Source organism: Etheostoma cragini, chromosome 4 (genome assembly GCF_013103735.1).
Source record: "Etheostoma cragini isolate CJK2018 chromosome 4, CSU_Ecrag_1.0, whole genome shotgun sequence".
Taxonomy (NCBI): Eukaryota; Metazoa; Chordata; class Actinopteri; order Perciformes; family Percidae; genus Etheostoma; species Etheostoma cragini.
In genome coordinates, this window is record NC_048410.1 from 6,222,810 (window position 1) to 6,238,697 (window position 15,888).

The following is a 15,888-nucleotide window of genomic DNA, read 5'->3' on the forward strand; positions in this document are numbered from 1 at the left end:
CACACATTCTCACAGTGCATACCCAGGCATTCACCACCCCTTAACTGTCCCCAGGCAATCTACACCTGCAGAGTCCCCAAGCCATGGACAGCTGGATTCCCACATATTACCCATAAAAGACACACATTTGTTTCCATTTGTAACGCCATCCCTCAAACAGATTGTAAATCCGATAACCAGGCAAGACTAGTCATTGGCTGAAATCGCTGTTGTGGACCAACCCATCAACACAAACGCAGCCGTCTCATTGGTTTACTGTCTTCAAACAGGACGACTCTAGCACGCCCCCGGCTCCTTCTCGACTATAAAGTCGAGGAGGTTTGCCCATGTGGACGTTGCAAACTGTCAACATAGCATTGCCTAGATCTCCAAGGAGGAGAAGCCTCATTGCTCAGCTACTTTACCTTAATCCCTCGTCTTTTTTTGGAAACTACACCTACACTAATCAAAATGAAGGTTGTCGGATCTACCTGCGCCCTGAAGAGCAAGGTCGGCGGCGAGGACATGGTGCGCTGCTTGTCCGAGCAGAGCTTGACCATCTCCAAGTGCAAGATTCCGCTACTGGACGAGCAGATGAGCGCCTTCCTTCACGACATGAACAGCTGCTACAGCAAGTTGAAGGAGCTCGTGCCCACCCTGCCAACCAACAAGAAGGCCAGCAAAGTGGAAATCCTGCAGCACGTCATCGACTACATCTGGGACCTGCAGGTCGAGCTGGACGAGCCGGAGAAGAGCCGCCAGCACTCCGCCAACAGCGTCACCCGCACACCGCTGACCACCCTGAACGCAGAGATCGCTAGCATAGCAGTGGAGGTAAATATCTCATCACATGTACCGCAGAATTAATCTGGGAAGGGCTCGGTGTCCCACAGAGCTCCCTGCACCACTGTAACATATGTTTTTGAACCTTAGTACGCGTGCGTAAAGTTGCTAAATCCATGCGTAAAGGTCTCTTCTTGCGATTGTTTTATATCCATGTAACGCAGATGTACTAATCAACCTCCTTTTCTCTTTTCTTTCCCCGCAGAATGGATGCTCAGATGACAGGATTATGTGCCGTTAAGACCTCGTGGAGCTTTGCACGATCACCCCATAGCGAGCACCGCGAAGAACAAACAAGGCTATTTGATGTGACGTCTTGACCACATCTATAAAAAAAACAACCTTGAACTATGTAGGGACGTTCAAAACTCCCAATGCTAGAAAAATAAAGTTGCGTGGACATCCTCCGGTGGCGAGGATCTCTGTCACTCAAGGCTCTCGATTGATCAGAGGGCCCTGGGAGAAGAAGACCGGCGGTGTCCAGATAGACTGGGTTAGCCGGGGGACCAAGACCAGTTCAGTGCAACCAGCATCGCTCGTTGCTTGTAGAGTTTCTAAAGAAAGCTAATGTTTCTGTTACGCTCTTTGTATCTTGTGTAAAACTTTATAGAGATATCCAACATTTTGTAAAAGAAAAAAATAAATTTCTCAGATTACTGAGCGACAAACTGTATTGTATATTACAATGCCACACTATGTGCAGATATTGTTTTCTTGCAATGTACCTTATTTGTGTTTTTATTAAAACAAGACAATTATTTTTGAACAAGAATTCTGTCATTTTGTGTGTGTGTGTGTGTGTGTGTGTGTGAGAGAGAAAAATAAAAGTATATTAGATGCTATATCATCACACAGGCCCGCCTGGAGACTTTTATCGTCTGTCTTTACAAAAACTAGAACCATAGTTGTTAAACATGACACTCTGGTGATTATTATGAGCTGTTATTATGACTTATTATCATTGTAATTAATAGCAGGCCTACTCATATTCATCTGAATAGCTTATCTTGTTGCCTGAGTACTAGAGGGATGTAAAGTGGTTGTCAATAAAAAAAAAAAAGCTACACCTAGAAGAAGCTGTTAAGTCAATCAGGTAACATAAAACTAAAGCTGGTGGTCAACACAATGACTCATAGCCAGTTAAATTGGTAATTTGCCTCTCTATGGGCCATTAACGTATCACATTACAAGAGGAAGTATCAGGTTAAATCGTCAGGTCTAAACATCTTGACAAATTGAGGCAGTTTGAAGTTTAGTATTACATAAAATCATCGCAGTCATGACAAATGTATCCCCCCCCCCCCCCCAAGATGATTTAAGATTCAACACGTAGCCCATTTAACAAATTCCCTGACAAAGATCACGCCGTGTAGGGCGGTTTATTAAGAAAGAAAAACAACGAATAAATAAGGTTAAAGTTTGTTTGACTCCATGAAACATCCATTTAAATGTGGTGTTTCAAGATGCTATCGGGTAAATCAGCAGTTTTAGTCTCTCTCGGCACTGCAGGGGTTAAAATGGCTTTGGCGAGGCGATTTGTTATAAGATTTATTCTGTCTCCCTGGTGCAATGTTTTTCCCATTTCCCTGCGGTGCGATGCGCACAGCTGCAGCCCCGGCGTGGCCAGTGTGTGATTGTGTTTGTGTGATAGCTTTGTGCCAAGGGCAGGGGAGGGCGGCGGGGCCCAGACTGAGCGGCGCCTCGGCACACCTGGGGAAGTTCAGGTTAAATAGCTCCACATTCCTCAACACACAGCTGATTGAAACATTAACAAACAGTAATCCACGGGCCAGGCCGCAGATGGGCCGGGAACCAAGCCAACACTGAGAGAGAGAGAGAGCTAGAGAGAGAGAGAGAGAGAGAGAGAGAGAGAGAGATATTCCCACAGCACAGTCTTATGTTCTGAATTCGCTATTAATATATACAATATATTTTATATATATATTTTTAGAAACATACACAGCTGTTAGTGAAGTGTCCATAAGTAGTTGAAGAAAATTGTTTAACATATACAGTTCTTAATTTTTTTTTATACTTTACATATATTTACAGCTCTGAATTTCTAATCAGTGATCAAATATAATTCTCTACATTGTAGAGACCAATCCCTTTTACGTAATATGGCTATCCCCATAATAGTTGTGTAGTGTACTCAATATTTCATTACATTCGATCCAATTAGGCCCGTGTTCTGGCTTTCTTATGAGCTTAATTCTTAATTCTCATTATTATTTTAATACAATTTAACACATGAATGAAACCTTCTGTCCCTTCCATCAACGCTCTTCTAGTCAGCGCCCTCTTGCTATCATGGAATGAATTGCATGATAAAAAAAAGAGCCTGCACGAGCTGCTGTGTGGCGATAGATGGTTGGAGAGGACATTAGTAGACCACAGCGCCCCCTTCTGGTAACTGACGAGAAAAGCTCTTTTAAGATGGTGCTGGTGTCATCACGTCTTCCCTCTGATTTAAAAATAATTATTGATAATATTAAAAATGTCATTGTCAAATGTCTACTATTTAATGTCCTTAACGACAATATGAGACGTTTTGAGAGTGTTTACACATAGTGCTTTTAATTAATTAATGTTTCAAATGAATTGTTGGCAGTTCCACCTAAGAAAGATTTCCCCTCTAAATGTGTCAGCACTTTGTTTAATCTTCTTTCCAACTACATTGATAATTATCTCACAAACCAAATGTATTCTGGTATATGTATACTGGCCGACCAGATTAAACTATCAAACTAGCTCCACCTCAACCAGATACAACAGTAATATGCTACTGATGGTGATCAGTAGCATATTACTTTTTTTGCATTGACTCCCAGAAACACAAGCTCAGGACCTGATCATGCACAGATGATGATATGTCAGAGTGAGTGGGCTGGCAGCTGGACCAGCACCCTGAGAAGTTTAAGGGTTACAGTGCCTTGCCCAAGGGCACCTGGCGGTCCCCAGGAGGTAAAGTTGCGACTCTCCAGTTACCAATCCACACTCTATGCTTTGGTCTGTACAGGGACTTGAACCAACAACCCCGGTTCCTAACCCAACTCATACAGACTGAGCTACTCCCAGGCCCTATTCAGTCACAGCAGGCATTGTCCTGCAGATTGACTACTTCTATTTTAGTCTATTTGCCAGTTATACTTCTGTACTTTCCCCTTCACTTGTTATAGTGTCTTTTAAAATGTTTATTGTAATATTTCTAATCTATATTTATGTTCTTATCTCTTGCAGTACCCTGCTTTATTGTTTACTTCCTTTTAAGATATTTATGCTTGCACCAAACACTGAGGCAAACTCCCACTAATTGAAAAACCTACTTGGCAAAAAATACAGGACTCTTACTTGTAATGGGGTATTTTTACAATGTGGTATTGCTTTCTGTACGTAATAAAAGATCCCAATTCGGTTTGCAAGACACTGTCTCAGTCTATCACTTCTCCTCTATTTATTTACGGTTCTAACATTATTTTTTACTTGCTTATTCCACCACTGTGTGTACACAGTTTGGCGGTTAGTGCGTTACACTGTATAGGCTTTATAACAGGCTGAATAGGCAAGTTTTCTACAATACAATACTAAGCAGAGTGTAATATCTAAATTCAAAGCAAAGCAGTTTTTCTTCTGACAGAAGAATATCACCTATAAATCATCAACCATGTTTGCAGAGCCAATATATTTGCAGATAGTTACTGTGAGTAAGATTTAGTAAATTGCAGACAGAAGATGATCAGAGAACCAGAGTACAGAGTGTTTAAATATAAATTTGTATTTACATCAATATCAACAACAGAAAAAAAATCTGTAATATACATCCTATAAGATGACAGCTTATCTTCCAAATAAAGAACAACAAAAAAACAAATGATCTCGTGCTTCTTTTTGAACTTCATTCAAACTCTACAAAGATCCATTTTTTCCTGAAGTAACAACATCTGGACATAAAATGAAATTGTTTCCTGAAAGATAGAAGAGATATTGATATGTCTTGAACTGGATTTCATTCCATTCCATTCATTCTTTCACAGCAAAACATGTTTTGTTTTTTCTGGATGTAAAAACGTTCTTCTGTGAGGTTCATAGTTTCCAGTCCTCTTCGCGCCGCACCGATAGCCCCCCCGCCCCCACCCCCATCCCCCACCACTGTGGAACAACTTAGCTCCATGCTCTTTATGCTTACAGTACAAAACCATCAATTGCTTTTACAGATCCATGATGTGTACCCATTTACTATCAGACGAATATAATGCATATCATAAAAAAATGTGCACCAGAAATTTCAGAAACTATACAGAGATGTGGAAAAATATCTTTGGATTGCGCATGTTAAAAAGGTAGATTGAGCAAGTTGAGAATAACAGTCAAAAGAAGATAGTGTGAATAAAATACACTTGACAGACAGAGTTGGGAGGAGGGGGGAGAACATTGCAAGAATTGGACTTGTTGGTACATTGAGGAGTACGTGTCTCATGTCTTCACTGTAATGCAGACAGAATCTATACAGCTCACCTCACACAACACCCAACTAAATCACATCGTTTTATGCAATCGACTGTCCTGGCAGAATTCACCTCCACCACCTTCCAATAAAAGCTCTGACAGTGTGAAAGCTCAAACCTCCAACTCATCAGACACTCATCACAATTAAAAGTGCTTCGCTAAAACATGGAATACATGACTTTTCAGAAAAAAAGAAAATACAGCATTCAGAAAATGACAAACAAGGGGAAGAAACCCCAAACACGCCTGCAATATTTGCAAGGGCGTAATGAAGCAAATCAACCAAATCAGTATTGACCTATGGGACACAAAAATACAACCAGGTCTCATACTTTGTGCAATAATGGGCCTTTAAAAAGTATGTTTGATATATTTTGTAGAATATTTACAATTCATATTCACAGAGGACATTTGAGACATCTAATACTGCAGTACCATTTGTTTGCTTATAACAGGTGTCATGATGCTCAGTTACAGTCTAAAGCATAGAGTTATTGCTCCAATCTGCATAACATAGTTAACTGTGCTTATAGCTTCAGACAACTTCAAGAATGAGGTGCATCTAAAGGATAAGAAGAAGAAAGAAACCCTTTGTTGTGAAGGCATTAAATCTCTAGTAAGGCTGTAATGATGAAAAAATATTGCATCAATCTTTGTTACACAGAAGCTTCCAGGTAAAGTGCAGCCACAGTTAGTTGTACCATTGTCTTGTTCTGTAGCTTGGCTCTGACCCTGAATACTGCCCAACAGCTCCAGGTCATTCACGTGAACACACACAAACATTAGCTCACCCACATGCACTGATATTTTGTGGTTGTGAATCACTTTACAGGGTTACAGTATGGGAGGCTTCAGTTGGGAATGGAGCCCAATGTTTGTCCTTGTAGCCCGCTTCCTCCAGGAGTAGCAGTGTGCTGTGCTAAGTCTCCTGCGTCATGTTTTATGCTGGAGAACTACTACTATGTGTGTTTGTGTGTGTTTGTGTAGGTCCAGCTTTCGGGGCAGAGATCGCTCTGCCACAGCTGAAAGGCTCCAGATTCTGCTATCGACCACAGGTCCTTAGCAATACTTCTGCAGAGAGAAAAACAGTGAGATGTGCAAACTTTTCTAGAGTTTCTTAACATGGCTGATATCTCAACTGTGTTTTAAAACATCAACTGACCCTCATGAAAGGCCACTGTAATCCCAAACTGTCAATGTATTACTTACCTGATCAGGTCCCATTGCCATTCTGCCCATTCCCATGGGGTTCATGCCTATTTGGCCCTGCATCTGGCCCTGCCTCTGTCCTGGTATTTGGCCCATCTGTCCAGCACCGGCCCCACTGACTGGCCCGGGTCCACCCATGGAGGTGTTCATCATCATGGGTCCAAACTGGCCCTGGTTGCCCTGCTGGGGGAACTGTTGCTGGGGGTATGTGCTGGAAAACCAGAAAAAGAAAATAAAGTAATATACCTCTGCAACTTATAGAATCATTACCCTGGGAAAATTCTTTACAGTATAGTGCTTACATGGTGATAATTAACTACACACTTATAATAATAAGTAATAATAATAATTTGTAACTCTAAATAATTTTGCTGAAGGAGCCTAATGCTACATACTTGCTGCGTGGCATGCCCCCCTGTGGCCAGCCTTTCATGTCTCCAGGCTGGTACATGGGCCCTCCCTGTGGATTTCCCTGCATCCCTGGCATCATGCTGTTCTGAGGAGGACCTCCCATTCGTCCTTGCATCATGTTTGCTGGTGGGCTGCTACCTGGAGCCATGAATGATGGGTCCCCCTGCTGGTTCATCCCTGCAAGTACAGCAGCAAAAACAACAGCCATCAGTGTGAAACTTGAAAATCCAGGAGAAAATGATTTAGAGTTCTGTCTCAGTCAACTCACCATAGTTACCTCCATAGTTAAAGCCCTGCTGTCCAGTCTGGTTCATAGGGGGGGCTCCCATGGGGCTGTCCATGCCTCCCGGTGCTGTGACATTTGGAGGAGGGCTGAAGCCCCTTGCTGCCCCCTGCCCCTGCTGCTGTTGTTGCTGCTGCTGCTGCTGCTGCATCAGCATCAGCATCCGCTGCCTCCTCATCTGCAAGGTCATCATCTCCCTGCTGCGCTGAGCCATCATTTGAGCGTTCAGGAAACCAGGCTGCAGACAAACATTCGTACTTGGACCTTAATTCTACAAATGGCAACTTTCCTGATGTTTAAAAAGTGCAAAGTGAATGCACACTACATTAGATGTGAGGAAGTGTTGACTACATACCTGACCGCCCATGCTTGCAGGTTGCATGCCAGGTTGCATGCCAGGCTGGATGCCAGGTTGCATGCCAGACTGGATGCCAGGTTGCATGCCAGACTGGATGCCAGGTTGCATGCCAGACTGGATGCCAGGTTGCATCCCAGACTGGATGCCAGGTTGCATGCCAGGCTGGATGCCAGGTTGCATGCCAGGCTGTATGCCAGGTTGCATGCCAGGCTGGATGCCAGGTTGCATGCCAGGCTGGACACCTGAATGCATTGCAGGATTTCCTCCAGGGGCATGCTCCATCTTGATGCCCTGTCGAGTCTGGTTCATAAACTGCCAGATGAGACAAGTCAAAGACATGTTAAATAGTGTGTTTTTGACTAACATAGCAGCCAAGAAGCCACCAATTTCTCATAAGTTACAAGTTGACCTACTGAATCTTTAATATAATGATACGATATCTGTCTGTCTGTCTGTGATCACCTGCTGTCCTTGCAGTCTCTGCTGCAGCTGCAGTCGGAGAGGCTTGGTTGCAGTCATCATACGAGGTCGCATCATGTTTGCACGGGGGTTGCCCATACCTGCCATGCCAGGGAAGTTTCCTGTCTGGCCCACTTGATTCATCATGGGGTTGTAGCCTCCAGGAGACTGGCCTTGCATGGTGTTGCCCCCATAACCAGGCTGCATGCCCATTGAGGCGGGCCCTGCGGGCCCAGTGTAGCCTTGGTTATACATGGGTTTTTGGTCCATGCCTAAGGAGGAGGCTGGCCCTGGAAAAGGCTCTGATGGCGGGCACCGACCCTGGCCTCTAATCTGGCTCTGCTGGTGGCCTTCAGGTCCGTGGGTCTGGAGAGCAGGGAAGTTGCATGTCATTCTAGTTTGCGAACTTTTCTGCAGTATCATCACAAAGCTAGATATGGTTATTTATGTGATTAAACTACTTACAGAGCACAGACATTAAATACACATTCACCAAACAACTGCATAACAATCACAAGTAACACAACCGGCTTTCAGAAGCCTGCACAACCAGAAGCTATAAAAAACATTGGAAACTTAATAACATTTACTGCAAGCTAGCTTTAGGTTGAGGTTTGAGACCCCACATTCAATTCTCTAATTAGAACAGCAGAGGGGACAATATAAATTCATCTTCAATTCACTATTTACTTGAATCAAGAGTGCAACAAGTTGTCCACTGCAAGCCATAATATTTATTGGACAACTATTCACTTTAAATTTGCATTGATTTCACTAGTTAATTCCTATTTTTAATTAGAATTATGTAAACACTTTCTGCTTTATTCCATAATCACTTTATAAATTAGAACTTCTTTTACAACAGAAGGTAAGTTGGGTCCACACCTCATTGGTGCCAAAATGTCTTGTTAAAAAAAAAATGAGTATATGCATTATATTATATATACTGTAGTGAGTCCTGTACCTGGCCTACTATTTCAGGGATGCCTAGGGCTCGGTCTATCTCCTGCAGAGCAATGACATCAGTGGTATTGAGCAGAGAGTCCAACTGGTCGAGAAGTGCTCGTTCATCACTCGGGCCCTCGTTGTTGGCCAGGGGCCCCAGCAGCTGCTCCAGGGGGTGCCCAAACTGCTCCCTAACACAACAAATGACGCAATAAATATTAAATCACTTCAAGAAAAGGAGACTGTAATCACAGACTCCATTAACACCACCTTCTGAATTTAGCTTAAGGTCTAATTTGGAAAAGATCCAGAGGAATAGTGTGTGAACCAGTGCAAAAGCTTTACCGGTTTGTGTTATTCTGTGGTCTTTCCATTCCCATAGCAGAGTCTGGCCAGGACGGGGACCGAGGAGGGGGCCCATGTCCACCAAATGGGCTCATACCTATATTGGCTTCATTGGTGCCTGCAGAGGTAAACATTGGTAGTGTATTATCAATATAAAGTGGAAACACAACACAGACATTTACATTTAAGTATGTACCAATTAAGTACAAGCATCAAACATTCCCTAGTTACAGTTTAACACACAACATGCAACATACCCATATCCATGAGTTGCTGCTGCAGCATAGACCTGGTTTTTCCAGGTACACTGTTGGACCGGTTAATCATGGGTCCTCCCATTGGACCAGAGCGACCCATGCCAGGGTGTCCTGGTCCGGTCACAGGGCTACTGCTGCTGGACCTTGCCATCCCCCAGTCACCTGAAATTGGAGGTCGCTGAGGCATTCCCATTCCTCTCCCGATACCTCCTGATCAAAACACGGACCACAAACATAAGGCGTCAGTGTCAAAATAAAAAAGTAGTATTGAAAAAAATAAATATCCCAATGCAGTCTACTCTGTGATACCCAGTTCTTCATAGAAAGCGGGGCTGTCTTTGGTATGCTAAGAAGTAAATGTTTAAGTTACTTGTTGGATTGGCCCGGGGTGGACACACACCCATGCCTCCTGGAAAACCATTCGGAATGGGCCCAGGTCGAATCGGAGCATCTATCTTCTCTTGTTTGACCAATGTGGGACAGGGCACGTTCCGTCTCCCGGCCAACCCGCCTCCTACTGCTCCCTCTCCACCCATGGGCTTGGCATCCATGGACAAGGCTCTTTGATAGGCACTACGCTGAGCTGAAGGCATGGGACCTCTTTCCCCATCTAAAAACAAAAAAATACTAGAGTTAAAATACATAACCTCAAACATACAGGAGATTATACCCCTGACGAGGAAGCAGTTACACTGTGGCACATAATGAAAGACCTAAACAGGTAACTGACATGCTATATGCCAAGGCTGCTATGGCTGTAGAATCTCAGTCATGCATAATTGGTGTTTTCCATAGAGCAACAATCATTTTGCTGTCCAGTGTTAGATTTTATCAAAATAATCAATACTGACTGACTTACCATGTAAACTCTCAGGCATATTTCCCAGTTTGTTTCCTACTTCTTTTACCGCTCTGGGTTCTGGTTCAGGGTAGAAGCCAGAGTTGTTCCTTGGGACACCCAGAATGGTCTCCAGGGTCTCTGCCTGAACCACCAAGACATTAAAAATGATTAGAAAACAATACTCTACTGGGCATTTTAAACTATATCTAACGAATATTTATCCTGGGCAAAACACTTACCTCATCAGATGGCTCCAACTTGACCTTCCCATCCATGCAGTGGGGGTCCGAGCTGGTGACCCCTGTCCCATGAGTTCCTCTCCCCTCTAGCTCCTCCAGTTTTGGCTTGATATCACCACCTTCTTTAGAGTCATCCTTATTGAGGAGGTAGTGAAGGAGGGCATGGGGTTTCTCCTTCTTAGGGCTGTGCGGCTCCTGCTTTGATTCTGATCCCCTAACCCCCCCACTGGCTGCAGGTTCAGACTCCGATGTCCCTGAATCCAGGCTGCTCTTTCCAGTGGCCTCGGCTGTGATGCGAGCCACCTCATCAGGCGTGTGCCCATTCTGCAGAAGCTTGTGGAGGATCTTGTGCTTCTCCTGCAGCGACTGACTTGTTAAATGTCCTGTGCCACCTGAAGAGGACACAGCGCTGTGATTCCCGCCCGTGGAGGAGGACACGCCTGTTGAGGAGGGGCTGGTGACGCCAGCTGTTCCATCTTTAGCCTCAGGGGTGGCGCTGGGCCCAGAGCTGGGTGTTTGACTAGGTGGCACCAGCTCATCTGTAGGGGATGTGAGGAGCTGCAGAAGCTTCTTGTGGCACTTGGTGTCAGGGACCCTTCGGTTGGATTCTCCCCCGGCTGGACCCGCCTCTCTGCCGGCCTGGCTGTCTGGCTTGTCAGGAAGGCCCTCACTCGTGGGGGTGTGTGGATGCTGCTGAGACTGCTGCTCTCCTCCAGTCCCCAGTGAGCTCCCTGGGCTCTTGGAGTCAGAGTAGGCGGGGAGGCTTAGTTTACACGGTCCCCCTGCTGCCTGGTTTGTGGAGTTTATGCTCGGGGAGCTGTCAGGCTTGTGAGGGAGAGGAGAGGTGAGTGGGGAGGGCATCGGATTACCCACTCCCTCACTAATGGCTTGGAGGGCATTCAAGGAGCTGCTGGAGAAGGTAGTCCCTCCACCTCCTCCAGAGTTACCAGGGTGACTGGAGCTCATGGGAGAGATCATTCCTGCAGTGAACACAACAAGAGACATGTGATCAGAAGAAGATTTATTAGTCCTGCAAGGGAAAATACATATTTTTCCACTTTCTTGTATACATACTGTACTTTTTTTACTCTTGTTAAAAAAAAAAAGTCCACTTAATTCTATATATTTTTTTCACTCTTATGTTAATAAAGTTTTGCTTCTTGAGCAGCTGTGCCTTGCTCAAGGGCACCTTCCATGAAGTTAACAACAAAAGTGTTACTAAATGTGAGTTAAGAAATTGTGATTTGTTTTTACTGAAGTTCTCCATGAGTCCTACAAAGGTTTGGTTCATACCTCCGGGAGAAAAAGGGCTCGCCCCCATCTTAGGGCTTCCTCGGACTCTGGGTGAACCCATGACGTTGTGTGGGGGGCCATTAATCCCTGGACTGGCCTGGGGGGGACTGGTCATTCCCATCCCGTACCCTCCACCTCCAGGTCCACCTCCATGGAACTGACTCATCTGCTGATGTTGGTGCTGATGCTGATGCATGCCATGGTGGCCCATCTGATTCATGGGACCCATTTGGTTCATGGAGGAGTTCATTGGATGCATGGAATTCATTTGATTCACCTGATTCATTTGCCCCATGTTGTTCATCTGATGCATGGGATTCATCTGGTTCATGGGATTTATGCGGTTACCACCTGTGTATGGAGGCACTCCCCTTTGTGGCATGTTGCCCTGTTCAGCCATGCCGTAGCCCCTGTTCATGCCCATGCTCCCTCCTGGGCCCATGTTCATCTGTTGGTTGGGGTTGTTCACACCCATGTGTTGAGGCCTCATACCTCCACCCTGGTTTCCACGATAACTATTTTGCTCTCTACAAGGGAATAAAGTAAATAACAAAAATTGAAAACAGAACAAAGCACATAAAACTTAGAGAGACATTCACCAGTTTTAGGAAAAATCATTCTTGCTAGTTCCAATTGTCAGAGCATGTGCACCTTTGTAGCAAGTGTGTGGAGAGATAAGAGTGTGGCTCATTGTTGTTGGGATTCCTGCAGAGGTCACTCCTGGTTTGGGCTGTGACTGGGGTGCCATCAGCGAGCGAGAAGCGGTAGAGTGGCGTCTCCGCATGGCCATTATGGAAAGCTAGAATAGAAAAAAGAGAATTAACACCACCCACAATAGCCGACAACGGGACAAAGCATGCATATACAATACCAACATGATAAGAACACGCTACTAAACAGCTGTCACAGGTTGTGGCAGTGACTTAAGATAAAATGTCCATATAGTTGATATATGCTTGCTGTTGTGTACTGTGATTGCTGGAAATAGTTGGAGCCTGTGATGCCGCCACAACACAGATGTTTTCCACATGACACAAAAGTTTTGCTCAACAATCAGTCACTAACACTGTTAAAAATATAAAACTGCCATGTAGCTGCTCCATAATTAAAAGCATTCCAGTGATCACTGCCTTTAATGTGAAGCTGACTGAATTAACAGCAATTACAGCTTAGCTGTGATAGTTAGACGAAGAGGATTGGAGGATGCTGTCTTTTATATTAAGAAGAAGAAGAAAGAGCGGAACAAAACCCCAAACCACAGAAACATTACAAAGAACTAACAATGGTACTGAAAATTCAATATAGAGATTTAAAACATTCCAACTATCCCATAAAATCAAGTGTATTCGATCTGGTATTGTGTCCTGTTGAACTGGAGATGACTCCTTCACTCATGATTTTAGCCTCTTATTTATCTAGCGAGGGCCGTGTCCCACATATCAAGCATTTTAATGAGATGACTGGTACATTCCTTGTATACTTTTGTAGCCTTCTTGCCAATGCCTATGACGATGTTGTCATTCTAGGTAATCCAGTCGCATGCAAAACCAATGCGAAAATAACGTTGCTATTGCATACACCTACAAATGTAGCACCAGATGAGCAAATGCTAGGCTTTTTGTGGAAGTGACTGAATGATGGTGAAAAGGGAGGTTAAATTGTGGGGAGGTGCAGTATTATATACCATCTTGATAGTGCCGTTTGTAGGACCAAGGTTGTCCCTCACTTCGATGAAGGAACATCTGCATGCAGCGCCTCACCAGGTCCTCCCAGCCTGGACGCATAGTGGTGTGAAGAGAGGCCTGCTGCTCAATTTCAATCAGCTTACCTGCAATATAGAGGATGCACCATTGGGATTACAAAAAGGATAATGGCTAGTGATGAACTTTACAGTTCATACAGCGTATATGCCTAATACAGTACGATGTACATCTCTAAATATCTAGAATGACATGGCTTGAAAGGTCATTGTCATCGCAGAAACAGTAATCAGTATAAGTGGGGCATCTAAAAAAAGTACACCGCATCACACAATGCCACCGGAGACAGAATTTATAACTTAACTTAGTTTGACAAAGGCCTTTGTAAACTGGTCTGCCTAACAAAAACATTCCCAAGGTCATGTCACATGTGTACAAAATTAATGAACTAAAGGGGAAAGTACTTGCATTAGTATATACTACATAGCATATACTATCAGAAATAACACAGTTGTAACTTACCAGACAGTTCATGGCGTGTGCTAAACCTCTCAGTCCTCTCTACTGCAATGATGCGTCGTGCCACACAGATCATACATGACTGCAAATCTTAATAAAGAGACAGCGAAATTTTAAGTCCTCTTTTAACACCACCGGTGGAGAAACTGGACATTCAAAATAATTTAATGAGATTGACCAATAAATACGATAGAAGACATAGCTACACACTACGTGTAAGACAATAACGTCACTGGGTAAACGTGTCCAACTTTGTGGATGCTAGTTAAGTTCATATCCTCTGCATGAATAAGTGTAAATGTTAACTGTATTCACATGTTTAACTGTTGTATTTTCCCTATTGCTTTTATCTCAAAATTTAAAAATATGTATTTATATTCAAAGCAAACAATGACTTTTACCTTCTCCCTCCTCCATAATGGCCCGGGGCTGAGTGAGGGCAAAACACTGCATGGTCTCATAGCGATGGCCCCCAGGCCTCTCTTCTGACAGCCCGTGACTCTGACCGTGAACAAAGTTCACCAGCATGCGGCAGTTGAAGGTGTGGCTCTTCTGCCGGGGTGCCTCTCCACCCCACGATGCCCCATTTAGTGCTATGAAGAGAAATAGGCAACCGGTGAATAGATGACCATGAGTCTATGTGTGTGTCCAGGAGCATTCAGAGGTTCAATCAGTTTTACACGCGTTTGAAGAAGTGACTGTGTTTGAGCGTACATTTACCCATGTGTGATCTTAAATTAAATTTGTACAAATTGTAAATTTGCACCCACACATGTATAAACCCATGTCTCACCGTTAGACTTAGGTAAGTTCTTGTGAAACTCCTCCCTGTCATCGTCATGGATTATGTTGTACACACTGGTGTTGATTAGCTCCTCCTGCTTGTACTGTAGGTACTGCGTCACGTTGTCCGACACAAATACAATGCTGCCCTCTCGGTTAACCACAAACAGAAAGCCATCCAAGGCCTGAGAACAACAGGGCCACAAAAATGAACAGTTAGTTGGAGGGAGACTCATCAATGAAAATTACATTATCTATACACCTTGTTTGGTTACAATTGTTGCCCTTCAATAAACCAGGTTAGACATTTTTATCAACTTTAAGTGAGCAGTGACTGCAAAGCAATGGTCCAGCATATGGAACGGCAGCTAATTGGTGTTGTTCTTTTGCCCCTAGTGACTTTCCCAAAGCTGACCTGTAGGAGCAATGGTCCCAGATGGTCCTTGTCAATCACCCCTTGACCAGTGGAAGACACATCCGCCTTCTGGACATCGTCATCGCTGCATGACCTCTTACCTGAAGACAAATAAAGCAAATTGCACTACTGAGGAAGTGTGAGAATTGTTACATATATCTATGCCTTTGGATCTTTTTATTAGGTACTTAACATATTGCAAATCCTTTACATGGTCTAACACAAACTAGAACAGCTGTTGTTCAGAAGGCAACATTTGATGCCAGTGACATTAATTTGAGAAGCAAATTATAGTTATTTCGGCTACAAATTTTCCCTGATCATACTGTCAGAATTTCAAAGTAACCATTCTATGATGTCCAGTTAGCTGTGGGAGCTGCTTCCTTAATACAATGAAATAGTTTTTCTGGCCAGCAGGTGGCAGCATGAGTCACAGATGAATAATTAGCATGCCTTTCTATTTTTAAAATCAGCATGTGTCTGAGGCTTTGTTAGATACCACT

The 15,888-nt window shown here is 43.9% G+C and overlaps 2 protein-coding genes across 6 annotated transcripts in view; one reads left to right on the forward strand and one right to left on the reverse strand.

Moving 5' to 3' along the window:
- Positions 1-322: 322 nt before the first annotated feature.
- On the forward strand, positions 323-1,594 carry id1 (inhibitor of DNA binding 1, HLH protein). The gene is made up of 2 exons (XM_034868412.1): positions 323-813; positions 1,028-1,594. Exons 1-2 carry the CDS (start codon positions 451-453, stop codon positions 1,061-1,063), a joined length of 399 nt encoding a protein of 132 aa, XP_034724303.1. The 5' UTR covers positions 323-450; the 3' UTR covers positions 1,064-1,594.
- Positions 1,595-4,575: 2,981 nt separating this feature from the next.
- The window catches only part of LOC117942728 (nuclear receptor coactivator 3-like), a 34,958-nt gene continuing 23,645 nt past the window's right edge, over positions 4,576-15,888 (reverse strand). Inside the window, exons 5-23 of one of the 5 annotated variants that reach the window (XM_034868334.1) lie at positions 15,386-15,486; positions 14,981-15,155; positions 14,589-14,780; positions 14,191-14,277; positions 13,653-13,796; positions 12,620-12,767; positions 11,993-12,495; positions 10,676-11,655; positions 10,455-10,578; positions 9,966-10,205; positions 9,596-9,805; positions 9,339-9,456; positions 9,013-9,184; positions 8,052-8,414; positions 7,587-7,901; positions 7,217-7,469; positions 6,933-7,125; positions 6,538-6,748; positions 4,576-6,399 (exon numbers count right to left, since the gene is read on the reverse strand). In XM_034868334.1, the coding sequence (XP_034724225.1) occupies positions 6,388-6,399; positions 6,538-6,748; positions 6,933-7,125; positions 7,217-7,469; positions 7,587-7,901; positions 8,052-8,414; positions 9,013-9,184; positions 9,339-9,456; positions 9,596-9,805; positions 9,966-10,205; positions 10,455-10,578; positions 10,676-11,655; positions 11,993-12,495; positions 12,620-12,767; positions 13,653-13,796; positions 14,191-14,277; positions 14,589-14,780; positions 14,981-15,155; positions 15,386-15,486 (4,541 nt within the window). In that variant the 3' untranslated portion in view covers positions 4,576-6,387. Of the gene's footprint in view, positions 6,400-6,537; positions 6,749-6,932; positions 7,126-7,216; positions 7,470-7,586; positions 7,902-8,051; positions 8,415-9,012; positions 9,185-9,338; positions 9,457-9,595; positions 9,806-9,965; positions 10,206-10,454; positions 10,579-10,675; positions 11,656-11,965; positions 12,496-12,619; positions 12,768-13,652; positions 13,797-14,190; positions 14,278-14,588; positions 14,781-14,980; positions 15,156-15,385; positions 15,487-15,888 lie in introns of all 5 variants that reach the window. The other 4 variants (XM_034868333.1, XM_034868332.1, XM_034868335.1 and 1 more) reach the window with 4 other exon arrangements.